This window comes from Oryctolagus cuniculus, chromosome 14 (genome assembly GCF_964237555.1).
Source record: "Oryctolagus cuniculus chromosome 14, mOryCun1.1, whole genome shotgun sequence".
Taxonomy (NCBI): domain Eukaryota; kingdom Metazoa; phylum Chordata; class Mammalia; order Lagomorpha; family Leporidae; genus Oryctolagus; species Oryctolagus cuniculus.
In genome coordinates, this window is record NC_091445.1 from 52,073,970 (window position 1) to 52,088,060 (window position 14,091).

General features: G+C 36.7%; 1 protein-coding gene across 2 annotated transcripts in view; it reads right to left on the reverse strand.

Moving 5' to 3' along the window:
- Positions 1-14,091, reverse strand: part of CDH10 (cadherin 10) — a 160,862-nt gene that overhangs the window by 19,325 nt on the left and 127,446 nt on the right. For both annotated transcript variants that reach the window (XM_017344663.3, XM_070056897.1), the window contains 2 exons: positions 6,789-6,976; positions 4,613-4,866 (listed from right to left, as the gene is read on the reverse strand). In XM_017344663.3, the coding sequence (XP_017200152.2) occupies positions 4,613-4,866; positions 6,789-6,976 (442 nt within the window). The remainder of the gene's footprint in view (positions 1-4,612; positions 4,867-6,788; positions 6,977-14,091) is intronic.

Below are 14,091 nucleotides of genomic sequence, written 5' to 3' on the forward strand. Positions count from 1 at the left end.
TTTATTTAGTGATTGAGTGTTCTACTGAAGAATTACCACATGGCTCTATTTACAAAAGATCATTCCCAGAAGCCTTCCTCACTGAGAAAACTGGAGGCAGCATTATTTTTTTTTCAAAGAAGTAAGGCATCAACTTATACTGTTGTGTACCTTCCTGCTATGATACGCATATAACTTTGGTTTCTTAAACATATGGATCATCTTAAAATGGATAATTTTTAACTGGAGATATTTTTAAAATAGAAAAAATTTAGAATGTTTTATAATACATCTAAAATGCATACCTAAAGCCTATATGCATTTTTTGATAGAAAATCTAGGTTGAAAATTTTTCATAGGCATTATGTTGGGTGCTACTCAAAGGGCTAACATTTGGTTTATTAATCTCTTTATGTCACTGGGATCAATTACATTTTTTCAAACTATATCATGCCTAACACAAATAAAAGCACTGTATCTCTGTATTTGAAATAATTCACAAATTTCATTCTAAGTTGACAAAATTATCTTATTACCGAAACACCCAACTTAGTGAATTTTCCCTCTTCCTTACAGTCAATCTTCCCTAATTGTCTAAAATAATGGCTATTTGTTTTCTACTATCCTAAAGTACCTTCTGCCACTCATTTATATCACTTATTACATTGTATTTGGAAATTCTTTCATTTCATAATTCAAACAGAAAAAAAGCATGAAAATACCAAGAATCACACTCCAGTAGGCACTCAGTAAATATTTGACTCTCATATTGAATCTTCTCCATAATAAACTGAAAAATCCTTGAGAAAAACATGTTAACATACAATATAGTGACCCACAAATACTTATTATTGAAAGCAAAAATGATTGAATTTTTTCATATTTTTGGCAAGTAAGTTTCCTTGCTTATGTAGAATATGACATAGAGTTGTAATATATAAATTAATACAAAGACGCTTGCTGACATACGTCTCTGACTTTGCCAAATCCTTTTCACAAATGTTCTTTCTTAATTATTTCTTGTCATTCACTTTAAAAAAAGTAATGGCAGGCCCGCCCGCGGCTCACTAGGCTAATCCTCCGCCTTGCGTCGCTGGCACACCGGGTTCTAGTTCTGGTCGGGGCGCCGGATTCTGTCCCGTTTGCCCCTCTTCCAGGCCAGCTGTCTGCTGTGGCCAGGGAGTGCAATGGAGGATGGCTCAAGTCCTTGGGCCCTGCACCCCATGGGAGACCAGGATAAGTACCTGGCTCCTGCCATCGGATCAGCGCGATGCGTGGGCCACAGCACGCCGGCCGTGGCAGCCATTGGAGGGTGAACCAATGGCAAAAAGGAAGACCTTTCTCCCTGTTTCTCTCTCTCACTGTCCACTCTGCCTGTCAAAAAAAAAAAAAGTAATGGCAAAACTTGTAAGACTGTATGACATTATCTTGGAAATACAAAAAGATCATAGCTATTCTTTTTCAAATATAATTCAAAGTGTAATTATACTTCTTAGTTCTCTATTGTCAAATATCATGTGTTAACTTTCATTTTCCTTTTTAAGTCATTTCAGTAATATACATTTTAAGTGAAGACTCTCGGTAATTACATTAACTTTTACATTTTTTTTTTTACAGGTAGAGTGGACAGTGAGAGAGAGAGACAGAGAGAAAGGTCTTCCTTTGCCGTTGGTTCACCCTCCAATGGCCGCCGCGGCCAGCGCACCGAAGGCAAGAGCCAGGTGCTTCTCCTGTTCTCCCATGGGGTGCAGGGCCCAAGCACTTGAGCCATCCTCCACTGCCTTCCCGGGCCACAGCAGAGAGCTGGCCTGGAAGAGGGGCAAACGGGACAGAATCCAGCACCCCAACTGGGACTAGAACCCGGTGTGCCAGCGCCGCAAGGCAGAGGATTAGCCTAGTGAGCTGCGGCGCTGGCCCCAATTACATTAACTTTTATAATATACAATTTATAACATGTCCAGATTGATCTATTCCATAAATGCATTATACTCATAAAGCTAGGTTTCATTATGTATATTGGGTTCATATATTTGAATATTCTCTCAATAATGTACATTCTAAAAAAAACTAATATCTAAGGGTATTTATGAGCATTTTATACATCAAGTTATAAAGTCAAACTATACAAAAACCTTTGTAGTGTATACTTTTTCATTATAAATGATGAAGTCATTAATTCTGCTTCATACAGTACATTTGAATGCAGTTTTTTCCTGCTGGTCCTTGAAATTGCATTCTGATTAAGCATCTTATTTCATTTATGATTGTTTTTAAATATTCACAGATACAAATATAATTTGACATATAACAAATATGACTATGAGTATAAAAATATCTTTCATTGTATGGGAAATATCTTGATATTATGATTTAATAATGCCACTTCATTTCAACATAATTCATGAGAAATATAACATTGAATTTTTAATGCCATTTTAAAATCAGAAGCACTAATACAGCTTTATTTGGGATCTCTTCTGGGGAAATGCTTGGTAAGTATTTAATGGGGAAAATTAAGCATGTATAATGGCTATTTTAAAACTTCAAAGGAAAAAAATCCAAAGAAAGCAGCAATTTATATAAATATACATGGACTGGGGAAAAGGCATTTATGAGGAAGTCATGATGGTGAATTGGAGCTCTGTGTGATTAATATGGGCAGATTTCTTATGCAAATATGTAACTTGTGATACTGCATGTGAATATAAGAAATCATACTCTTGCTGGCGCCGCGGCTCAATAGGCTAATCCTCCGCCTTGCGGCGCCGGCACACCAGGTTCTAGTCCTGGTCAGGGCGCCGGATTCTGTCCCGGTTGCCCATCTTCCAGGCCAGCTCTCTGCTGTGGCCAGGGAGTGCAGTGGAGGATGGCTCAAGTGCTTGGGCCCTGCACCCCATGGGAGACCAGGAGAAGCACCTAGCTCCTGGCTTTGGATCAGCGCGATGCAGCGGCCATTGGAGGGTGAACCAACGGCAAAGGAAGACCTTTCTCTCTGTCTCTCTCTCTCACTGTCCACTCTGCCTGTCCAAAAAAAAAAAAAAATACTCCTGTAAATGAATATTTACATGAATAAAATGATACAAAATATATATGACATCACTTGAAGAAATGGTAGAATTTTCTAAGTTTTTCTTTTATTTGAAAGGTAGAAAAACACAAATGGAAGGAGACAGAGGGCTTTTCAGTCCACTGGTTCCCCAGCAGCTGAAGTGGGTGGCAGGGACCCTTCCACTTGAGCTATCACCTGCTGTTCCCCAGGGTGCACTCTCTCAGGAACTTAGATTTAACAGCAGAGCCCAGCTGGATCCCAGGCACTTTGATATGGAAAGCGGGTGTCCTGTGTCATCTTAATTGTCACTAAATGCCCATCCCAGACCCTTGAACTTCTGATTTCATTCTAGCTGTTGTTCCAGGGCACTTAAAACTAGAGACTCGGTACTGGTACTTTAAGCTGCATGAATAGGAGGTCCAGGAGAATGCCTTAAGAAATTTCACAAAAACCCTTTGAATGAATTCTTGACTGGATTACATGGAAACAAACCAACCTGCTGAGAATTAGGGAAACATGAAAATCCAAACATGATGGACTTGGATAAAATTAAGCAGTCATTTGGATGTTGTCATTGTATACAGATATATGTATTTTTCTAAGGACAGAGCAAATGCCAAGGAAAACTTCAAATCCCCCTTAATTTCTTATGTTTATTGCATCTCATATGTTCTTTAGGCTGCCATAAAAGAAAAAAGTAAGACAAATGTGGTAAAGACTCTGATCTTTCATGAGTAGTCTAATTTTATTTTAAAGATTTATTTATTTAGTTGAAAGGCAGAGTTAGAGAGAGAGAGAGAGAGAAGAGAGACACAGAGAGAGATAGATCTTCCATCTTCTGGTTCCCTCCCCAGATGGCTGCAGCAGCAGGGATTGGGCCAGGCTGAAGCCAGGAGCCAAGAGCTTCCCCCATGTGGGTGCAGGTGCCCAAGGACTTGGGCCATCCTCCTCGGCTTTCTCAGGTGCATTATCAGGGAGCTGGATCGGAAGCAGATTAGCAAACTGGGACAATAACCTGAGCCTATATGGGAAGCCAGTTCTACAGACGGCAGCTTAACATGCTGCACCACAGTGCCAACACTTCTAATGTTTTTTGAAACAATAACAAAATACCACAACACAAATAAACTTCCTTTTTTTGATGGTTAGAGTATAAAAATAATTTATAATCTAGTATAACTGTGCTGCAGCATTATATAGTATTAAAATGTCTCTTCATCTCACATATTATACAGTTACTTGAAAACACAAGTGACTTGACTGCACTGTAAATGCACAGGTGACCTGTGTGTTTGATTTGTACAGGGGTCAGATCAGCAAACACTGTAAGGAGACTAGCAGATGATACAGGCCAGGTGTCTGCCTAAAAGGCATGCCCAGACTGAGCAAATAGCAAAGCCTGTGCATACCCTGCCCCAACACATTCGGAGACAATCTCCTTTCAACACTGAGCCTAACAAGTTTATATTCAACAACTGGAGTGGCTTTTGTGTCTCTCTTGGCGTTAATTTATTGATAGAATTTCATGATCTCTGTATGTATTTCAACTGCCTTTCTTTTCCTCTTATGCACAGGCATAATTACCTAATGGGACTGGAAGCAGAGTCTGGGTCCCTTGCCATTACAGTGCCAATAATGGTGCCCACTTCAATATCTTCATGAACCTCAAATAGATAGGAAGATCTGCTAAACACAGGAGGCTCATCCACATCTTCTATAGAGATTTTCACAATCGTGGTGTCTTTAAAAGGCCCCAGGTAATAAAAACGCGGATCCACATGGGTGTTTTCTGCTTCTACCTTCAGAGTGTAAAGTCTTCGACTTTCATAGTCAAGTGGCTGCATAAAGACACAAATCTTCCAGTTAGGGGGAGGGAAATGGGAAGACAGGATCCCCTCAAGTTTCAGTGTGATTTTAAATCCTGGTTGTTTCTGTCAGGTTGTTCATTAACCATGATGCTTAGTGAAATAAGCCAGAACCCAAAAGACAAATATCATAGTTTTCTCTGGCTTGTCATAGTTAATAGATAGAGCACAAGAAAAAATGTAATGTATGTGAGTGAAATTGGCATCTTGAGATCTGACTATGTTTTATAGCCCTTGTCTATACTCCTGTGGAATAGTAGTCTTTTTACTTATTATTTGTTGAATTTTTTTATTTAGTGAAAGTTAAGCCTATGATGACAAAGTAAATTGAAAATATATTATTGCAAACATTAAAAGGGAAAAGAAAGGAAGGAGTAGGGGGGAAGGAAGGGTGGTAAGTATCTTCATGTACTTAAAATTGCATATATGAAATATGTGAAATCTTTTTTATATATAAATAAATTTTTAATTTTAATTAAAAATTAAATTATATATATTCAAAGGTAATGTGAATGATCAAATAATCCTCAAACACCATTTAGGATGCAATGTTTGCTTTTATATAATAACTACGTAACATATAGAATAGGAAAAACTACTTTAATATTTATTTTAATTGACATATAATATGTATTTACAGCTAGGAAAAATTGGGATGAATATTCAAATATAACTCATAGAATGGTGCTTCATCATGAAAAATATCCTGGTGGACTGTGTTTGTGTTTGTGTGCCGAGGTGTTGTGTAATGTTAAATTTTTAAAGCAATAAATTCTGCTATTCTAAAAATTTTTATGTTGTGGCTTTTTCATTCAATGTAACAGGCTCATGTTATTGCACAAACTTTATGAAATTTTGAAGACTAATATAAAACTTTCAAGAATTATATAAAACATTCAAGATAAGGAAAACTTTATGTAATAAAAAAGGGAAAATGTTCATAGCAATTTGATATAAGTGTAGATTATGAGATAAAAGGGGACTCTTAAATATTGATATGAATACAGAATGAATCTAAATCAATAAATTAATATAAAATAAAGTTCCCTCATCTCATACCTCAACTAAAAATATGTTTTGTTAGCATAAATACACTGTTGATTCAGATTCCCTCAATTGTCTGTCTTATTCTGAGAAAAACTACATTCTATTTGCATCATCATTTCTATCAGGTCATGAGAAATAAAAAGAAAGCTACTCCCCCTTTCTCGTCACCGATCGTTAAATAGTTGTGTACCTTGTGTCTTGCATCATAATCCCAGAATAATTTTCTTGTCAACCAGTGCCTCAATCAATGGTTATTTTATGTGTGACATTTCATTAGGATCTAAATTTTAATGTGCCTTTTTTTCTCATAATGACAGTACTGACTCTACAATAAAAAGCTGGTTACCTTTAAATTGTGGCACTGAACATATGTTAGTAGAAAAGTTTAATTTATATAGCAGAAGGGAAAATGTGAACAATTAAATTATATTCCAATCCATTCTGTCTCTTTTCCTAGCAACTTCAATTATTGCTTCACACATCTGGGTGGCATGCTACTTTTATGCTTCCAACTGTGATGCAATATTGCCATTATTAGCTGTTAATTATTTTTTAAAGAAAATAATGTTATTTGGGGGAGCTTTTAAAATTACTCAGAAATATAATCTTGTGTTATCTTGCCTTTTAAATTTTGCAAAACTTCTGATTTTACATTTCATTAAACATGAACAGGTGGTCCAAATATCCAAGGAGCTCTTTAGCTTCATGTCCCTTTCACTTAAGCACAATACAAATTACATGTGAACATGATAGTGATACTTCTTAGTGGGTAATGCATGAGTGAAGAGGATGCAGTGATATTTCCAGTCTCTGAATATTCAGATGTTTATTATATGGAAAGTGGGCACCTTTTTCACAGTTATGATGCCTTCCTGTGTGTCCTTCTCAGTTATGATGTCAAACATATCAGTCCCATCACCGTCGATGATGCGATATTCCACTTCAGCATTTTTCCCAGTGTCAGCATCCGTAGCCTTGACACTTCCAATGGCTGTGCCAACTGGGGAGGATTCAAGAACCCGAAGATGTATAGTATCTGTAAAAAAATGATGTAAGAGAGAGAGAGATGTGGATAGAGAGATTTCAAGCAAAATATCCACAAATAAGATGTGCATGAGACAATATTATAAATCTTAAACTCAGGGCTGGCACTGTGGCTTAGTAGGCTAAGCCTTCAGCTGCAGTGCTAGCATTCCATACAAGCGCTGGTTCGAGTCCTGGCTGCTCTTCTTCCAATCCAGCTCTCTGCTATGATCTGGGAAAGCAATGGACAATGGCTTAAGTGCTTGGGTCCCTGCACTTACGTGGGAGACCCGGAGGTTGAGGCCATTTGGGGAGTGAAGCAGTGGATGGAAGCACTTTCTCTGTCTCTTCCTCTGTCTGTAACTACCTCTCAAATAAATAAGCAAAATCTTTATAAAACAAAAAACCAAGCTGTATTTCATTGTCTAGAACCGGATTATGTGACTATCTTCAAAAATAAATAAATAAATAAATCTTAAACTTTACATTAGATGTTAAGAGACTGAATATGTATAATAGGGCTAAAATTAAATTAAGGTCTAGAAACAGGACAAAAAACGGAGCCTCAGGGATTTCAGCCTGTGTATATCATTCTGAACAGTGAGGATCAACCTCTAATAGTACCAGCATTTCTATTACTAAAAATGAGCATGTTGTCATTATAATTTGTGCAGTTATGCACGTATCCACATTTATACAATCACAACAAACTACAGGATATACAGTTCTTGCTTCTTACTGTGTTCTATTTAGTTATCTGCTACTCTCACTTATTTCAGCTACTGGGGAAAATATTTCAAATTCCTATGAAGTCAGCCATAATGTGTAGGAAGCCCACTTCTCCTAGTGACAGCAGGAAGAATAGACAGTCTGTGGGAGAAATATAAAGATGCCCTTCACCGTGTCAGAGTCAAAACACTAAATTCTGGCAAACTCTCCTTCCTTCCAGAGCAAAACAAGAATTTATCAAAGCCCTCGGTGTACTTAGATGTGCTTACAGCATGAACAACCTCTACTGCTAATGAGATTTATACTTTAGCACCTCGTCATAAACTACATATTTCTGACAGATTAATCGACCTGAAGCACACTTCTGATTATAGCACCTGCTTGCTCATAAACCTTAAGTAATTCTCCTTAATATACATAATAAAGTCCAGACCTTTTAACTACTCCTGCCTGAGTATATCTTTCCTAATATTTTTCCTTTAGTTACTTCCATGAATTTTTCACTCCAAATTGGGCTTTCCATTTTCTAGTAAAAATCTAATTTACAACATCATTCTCTATATTTTTCTCATGACATTTCCTTCACATAGAATACTTTTCTCATTGTCCTCATAAAATTATATTGTCCTTTACAGAAACAGTTGGTCATTAACACTGTTACGGGCTGAGTGTTTTGGGGACTAAGTCAGCCAAGAGATGCCTCAGAAGAAAGAAGACCATCAAAACCTTGACCACAAATATCCAGCCTTAGAAATGTGAAGCAGTCACTTTCTCTTGTTCAAGACACACCACCTGTGGGACCTTGTTGTGGCAGCCCTAACAAATCAATGCAGGCATGTATGTCCACTCAGTTTTGGAAGTTATTTCCTGAGAGACATCATTAAAAGTTCCAGATGCACCGGTTGGTCTCAGCCTGTAGTGTCTTACATGTTTCTCTTTATTTTTGGTAACACAGTATTGAAAGTAACTCTCAATGCATTTCTTGACTTTGTCTTTTTGTCTCTCTTTGCCTTTGCTGTTGCTTCTCCTTAGAATACCTGTCCCCGAGATGTTCCAAAGACTCCTGTGCTCAGTTTCTTCAGTCTACTCAACTATGATCCCCTGAAAAGTGTGCACCAGTAACTTAAATGGGAAATAACTTCATTGAAAATTACACTCCCAATCACTCTTCCCACAACTCGCCATTGTCAGGCATTATATTATCATTTTATTAGTTTTGTGTACAATGAGAAGTTAGTACAACATAGGTACTTTGCATTTCTTAGCATTTTCTTGCCACCAGGTCACCTTGAGGGCCAAAACCGCTATATAATCAGTTCCCAACTAATCTACCAGGTAGTATGCTTCACCAAATCCAATCAGTCCTTAGATACTGTCAGTCTATGCTGCAGCCAGTATATTTGAAAACAGGAATTTCATCAACATTGCTCAGAACTGCAAAATTATTGAGTTGTTCCCATTCTATCTACAGTGAAATTAAACATCCATAAACTGGCCTTCCATAACTTGGTACCACTGTCAAACTCTACATTAATTTATACTCTACTACTCTAGGCTCATCTAGCATATTTTTCTTATTTTTACCTAGTGCATTTTTCCTCCATATGAAAAATTTTGCTCATAATTCCTTGCTTGACAACTCCATTCTCTTCCATTTTATATAGACCTATTTCAACATGATTCTACCACAAATCATCAACTCTAGCCTGCTTCCCATAAGAATTCACTTTAAAATTGAATCTTACAGGAGTGGACCTTCTGGTAAGTGAGTTATGCTACCACTTGTGATGCCCACATGTAGTATCAGATAGTACCAGTTCAACTACTAGACACTCTGCTTCTAGCTAATGAGGTGCTAAATAAGGCAGCAGATGATGGTCCCAAGTGTTTGGGACCCTGCTACTCACACAGAAGACCTGAATGGATTCCAGATTCCTGGCATAGGCTTGGCCCAGCCTTAGCTGTCAAAACATTTGGGAAGTGTAGTAGAAATGGAAGATCTCTGTCTTTTTCCCCTCTTGGTGTGTCTCTCTCCCTTTCAAATAAATAAATAAAATAAAAGTCTTCAAAAAATGAAATCTTATAGAAGCATGCCTTAATTCAATGACTTATTACTGTATGATTTTAGTAAATACAAAAAAGGTATGATTGCCTCACTGGAAAAATGTACTGTTGATGATGAGTAAAATTTATTACCTTGGTTTATAAAGTAATCTTATAAAATATGATCTCTGCTAAAGTCTTCAGGGCTGTCATTATTGATTCTCAAATCTAGGGCATATAGGAAATGTAGCCATGCTAATGTTTTCCAATGATTGTTTAAACAAAAATGTGAATATATGAATTTTTTATTTATTTTGTAACCATTTATTTATTTACTTATTTAAGAGGCAGAGATGCAGACAGAGAGAGGAAGGGACAGAGAGAAAGGTCTTTCACTCCCCAAATGGCTGCAATGGCCAGAGCTGAGCAGATCCAAAGCCAGGAGCCAGGATGTTTCTCCAGGTCTCCCACATGTGTGCAGGAACCCAAACACTTGGATCATCTTCCACTGCTTTCCCAGGCTACTAGCAGGGAGCTGCATTGGAAATGGAACATCTGGGGCATGAACAGGAGCCTATATGTGATGCCAGTGCCATAGGTAGAGGCTTAGCCTACTACACCACAGCACTGGCTCCTGTATGAAATGTTTAACAAACAAATTGAAATGTAAATAAAACCTCCATGTACCATCTGACATGGAGTATAAAAAGTATAAATTCTTTTTAAGCAGAAAAGAAGTATTTAATGCAATGTGATCAAGTACAATAACTGATTAGGAAAGTTTGAATGCATTTTAATAAAATAGTATCTACTAAATACCCAGACCATGCTATAATTAAAGCACATATTTTTTTTTTAAAAAGAAGATTTATTTATTTATTTGAAAGGCAGAATTACACACAGAGACCAGGAGAAGCAGAGAGAGGTCTTCTATCCACTGGTTCACTTCCCAGTTAGCCACAACTGCCAGAGCTGAAACGATCCGAAGCCAGGAACCAGGAGCTTCTAGCAGGTCTTCCACTAGGATTCAGGGGCCCAAGGACTTGGGCCATCTCCTACTGCTTTCCCAGGCCACAGCAGAGAGCTGGATCAGAAGTAGGGCAGCTGGGACTTGAACCAGTGCCCAAATGGGATGCCAGCAATGCAGGTGGCGGTTTTACCTACTACGCCGCAGCACCAGCCCCAAAACACATATTAATAGGAAAGAAATAATACCAATCCAAAATGTTTGAGAATTTTAAAAGAAGAAAATAAAAAAATAGTTTTCTATGGTTCAAATAAATAACATTTGAGGGCAAATGAAACAAAACATCTACAACTTTAAAAATTGAAATAAAAGCATATGGTTTAGAGAAAATGATACTACATAGAGAAGATAATTTATAACCTTCCATAAGTGTATACAAATAAAGAGAAGGTGAAATTAATGAGTGAAACATTAAACAAATGAAAATGAAAGATATAATAACCCCACTGCCAAAGGAATAGAAGTCAATAATAAAGATAAAAATAGAAATTAAGGAAGTACATTATACATAATATACAACAAAAATAAATTGAACAAAATTTTGCTTGTTTTTTAAAGACTGACAAAATAAGTATATATTTATCACAACTGTTCAGGCAAAATGTATTACTAAGAATTTAACAGAATGGAACCAGTGCTGTGGCATAGTGGGTAGAGTTGCTGCTGCAGTGCCAGCATTCCATGTAGACCTGGCTGCTCCACTTCTGATCCAACTCTCCTCTATGGCCTGGGAAAGCAATGGAAGATGGCCCAAGTCCTCGGCCCTTGCACCCACGTGGGAGACCTGGAAGAAGCTCCTGGCTTCTGCTTTCGGGTCAGCCCAGCTCTAGCTGTTGCTGTCATCTGGGGAATGAACCAGTGGATGGAAGACCTCTCTCTCTCTCTGTCTCTCTCTCTCTCTCTGCTTCTCTGTAACTCTGCTTTTCAAATAAATTAATAAATCTTTAAATAAAAATATTTTAACAGAAAAGGAAAACAACTTCAGATAATATTGACATTAAGAAGGTAAGAGAATATTATGAACACCTATATATCAGTAAAATTAAAAATTTAGCTATAGTGGAAAATTTCCAAAAGTAATTAAAATATACTAAAACTCACTAAAGAAGATTTACAATTATCCACCATTGGTGAGCACTTAACCAACAGTTAAGATGCCTGCATCTCACATCTGAATATCTGGGCTTGATTCCCAGCTCTGGCTCGTGACTTCAGGTTCCTGTCATTGCTCACTCTCTATCTCACTTTCAGCGAAGTTCCTTATTTCCAGACATCATAAAATGTTCCAGATTCATCTCATATTCTCTCTGAAGCCACCTTTGGCCTCAGAATATTTATTATTTTCACAAAATTAATCTTTGCTTTTATAGCATCTTAAAGTCAGGAAGACATACACCATTCCTGTTTATCCACACCAAGGCTACAAGCGTGTCTGTATTTATAGTCTGTATTTAATATTGTCTAGGATCCACCCACATATTTTCCACACATCTATAGTTCACCACTTTGGTATTGTGCTGAAATATGTGACATTTACATATATAATATTATGTATAATATTACATATATAATATACCATATCTGTATGTGTATTTATAGTCTCCACAACAACCTAGGAACAAACAGCTCTGCACTAGGGCAGGGATGAGCTGAATCCAAGACAAGCCTGAGGACATTTTAGATTCATGGCATGGGCTCAAATAACACCGGCCATTCACATTTCCTACAGATACAGGCAACTTTAACTGCTGGGAAATAGGGATGACACTATGGCATCTGTTACAGATGGGATAAGGGATCATAAGGCAGTTGAAAATCACTTCAGAAACAATTTATGGACAGGAAAAAAAAAAAAAAACACTGAATTTATGCTACCTGAGAGAACTTTTCTTGGCTACTTTTCCTTGTATCTTTTTCCCTCGGGTACCTTTTTAAAAAGTGAGGTAAATTAATAGCTCTGCAAAAGTACATTATAGCCCAATGGGAACAGAATTGTTAATATTTGGCTCATAACACCAGAAAGGAAGAAACAATGATGGAGTTGATTGCTTTGAGATATAGAGTAACTTGTCAAATGTCTTTTGAAAAGGATATGTGTGTGTATGTATGTTGAAATACATACAAATATGTATATACATGCATACAAATTTACATATATACACAGGTGAATATGCATATACATATATACATATTTTGATGTATATGTACGAGTATATAGAAAGATAAATTGGTCATCTTAACAATTAATTGATGTTTAATATCGATTGGAATATCTCATTCATAAATACTCCTGTGAAATTTCACAGTGATTCAGGTCTCCCATGTGGGTGGCAAGATTCTAATTACTGGATCCATCACACTCCCTCTAAGGGCTCTATTGGCAGGCTAGAGACAGGAGCCAAAATGGAGATTCAAATATAGGTAGTCTAATATAGAATGTGGACATCTTAGTTGCTAGGCTAATGCCCACTCCCTATGTTAATATATAGTACCTATTGAGACTGAAGCAGGAGAATTATCACGTTCATTGATTTACATTATAATGGTCCTAATGGCTTCATTGTTATAATGAAAATGATGCTCTATTTTTATCTATAGTTGCTTGTTACAAAATAGTAAATCAGCACACATACATATAATATACCTATTTATTTTGCCTAAAACATTAATAAAATGTTTCAAATATGTTCCAAATTCCTGAAAAACAATCATTAGTATTGACTCCATTCAATAAAATAGCACAGATTACTTCTGTCAAATAATCAAATTGGTTCTAAAATAAAGTTACATGAATATATGCCATACATACAAACATTCATACTTCACTTGATTATGTGGCAACTTTAAGGTTAATTTTCTCAACAAATTTTTATTCCCTGTCCTACATATACTTGTAAAATTTGACAGTGCTTTCACTGCAATTACGTTTATGTTCAGAAACCATTTTTAAGATAAGATTTATTGGATGTATTTCAAAATTTAAAAGTTCATGTCTATATTTTAAATGTATGGAAGAGTAATTCACTCAGAATTCATTATTTATTTCCAAATCTTCTATACCGAATGCAAGCATGCTAGTTTTGTCAAAACGAAATTACTTTAATTGAGAGCCAGCACGTCCCTGCTTCAGGCATGTTCATCACGTACAGCAAGCAACAGAGTGGAACTAGACAGAAGGCATAGATTGCTGAGCATACAATGACAAAGGCAATAGAGCGCCTGTCACCCTTCTTAAGTCTCATTTCTCCTTAAAGACATCTATTTGCATGTTCCTTATTTTTTAGCTTACAGTTGATGGAGCTTTAATTATGTGATACGCTTTCCTATCA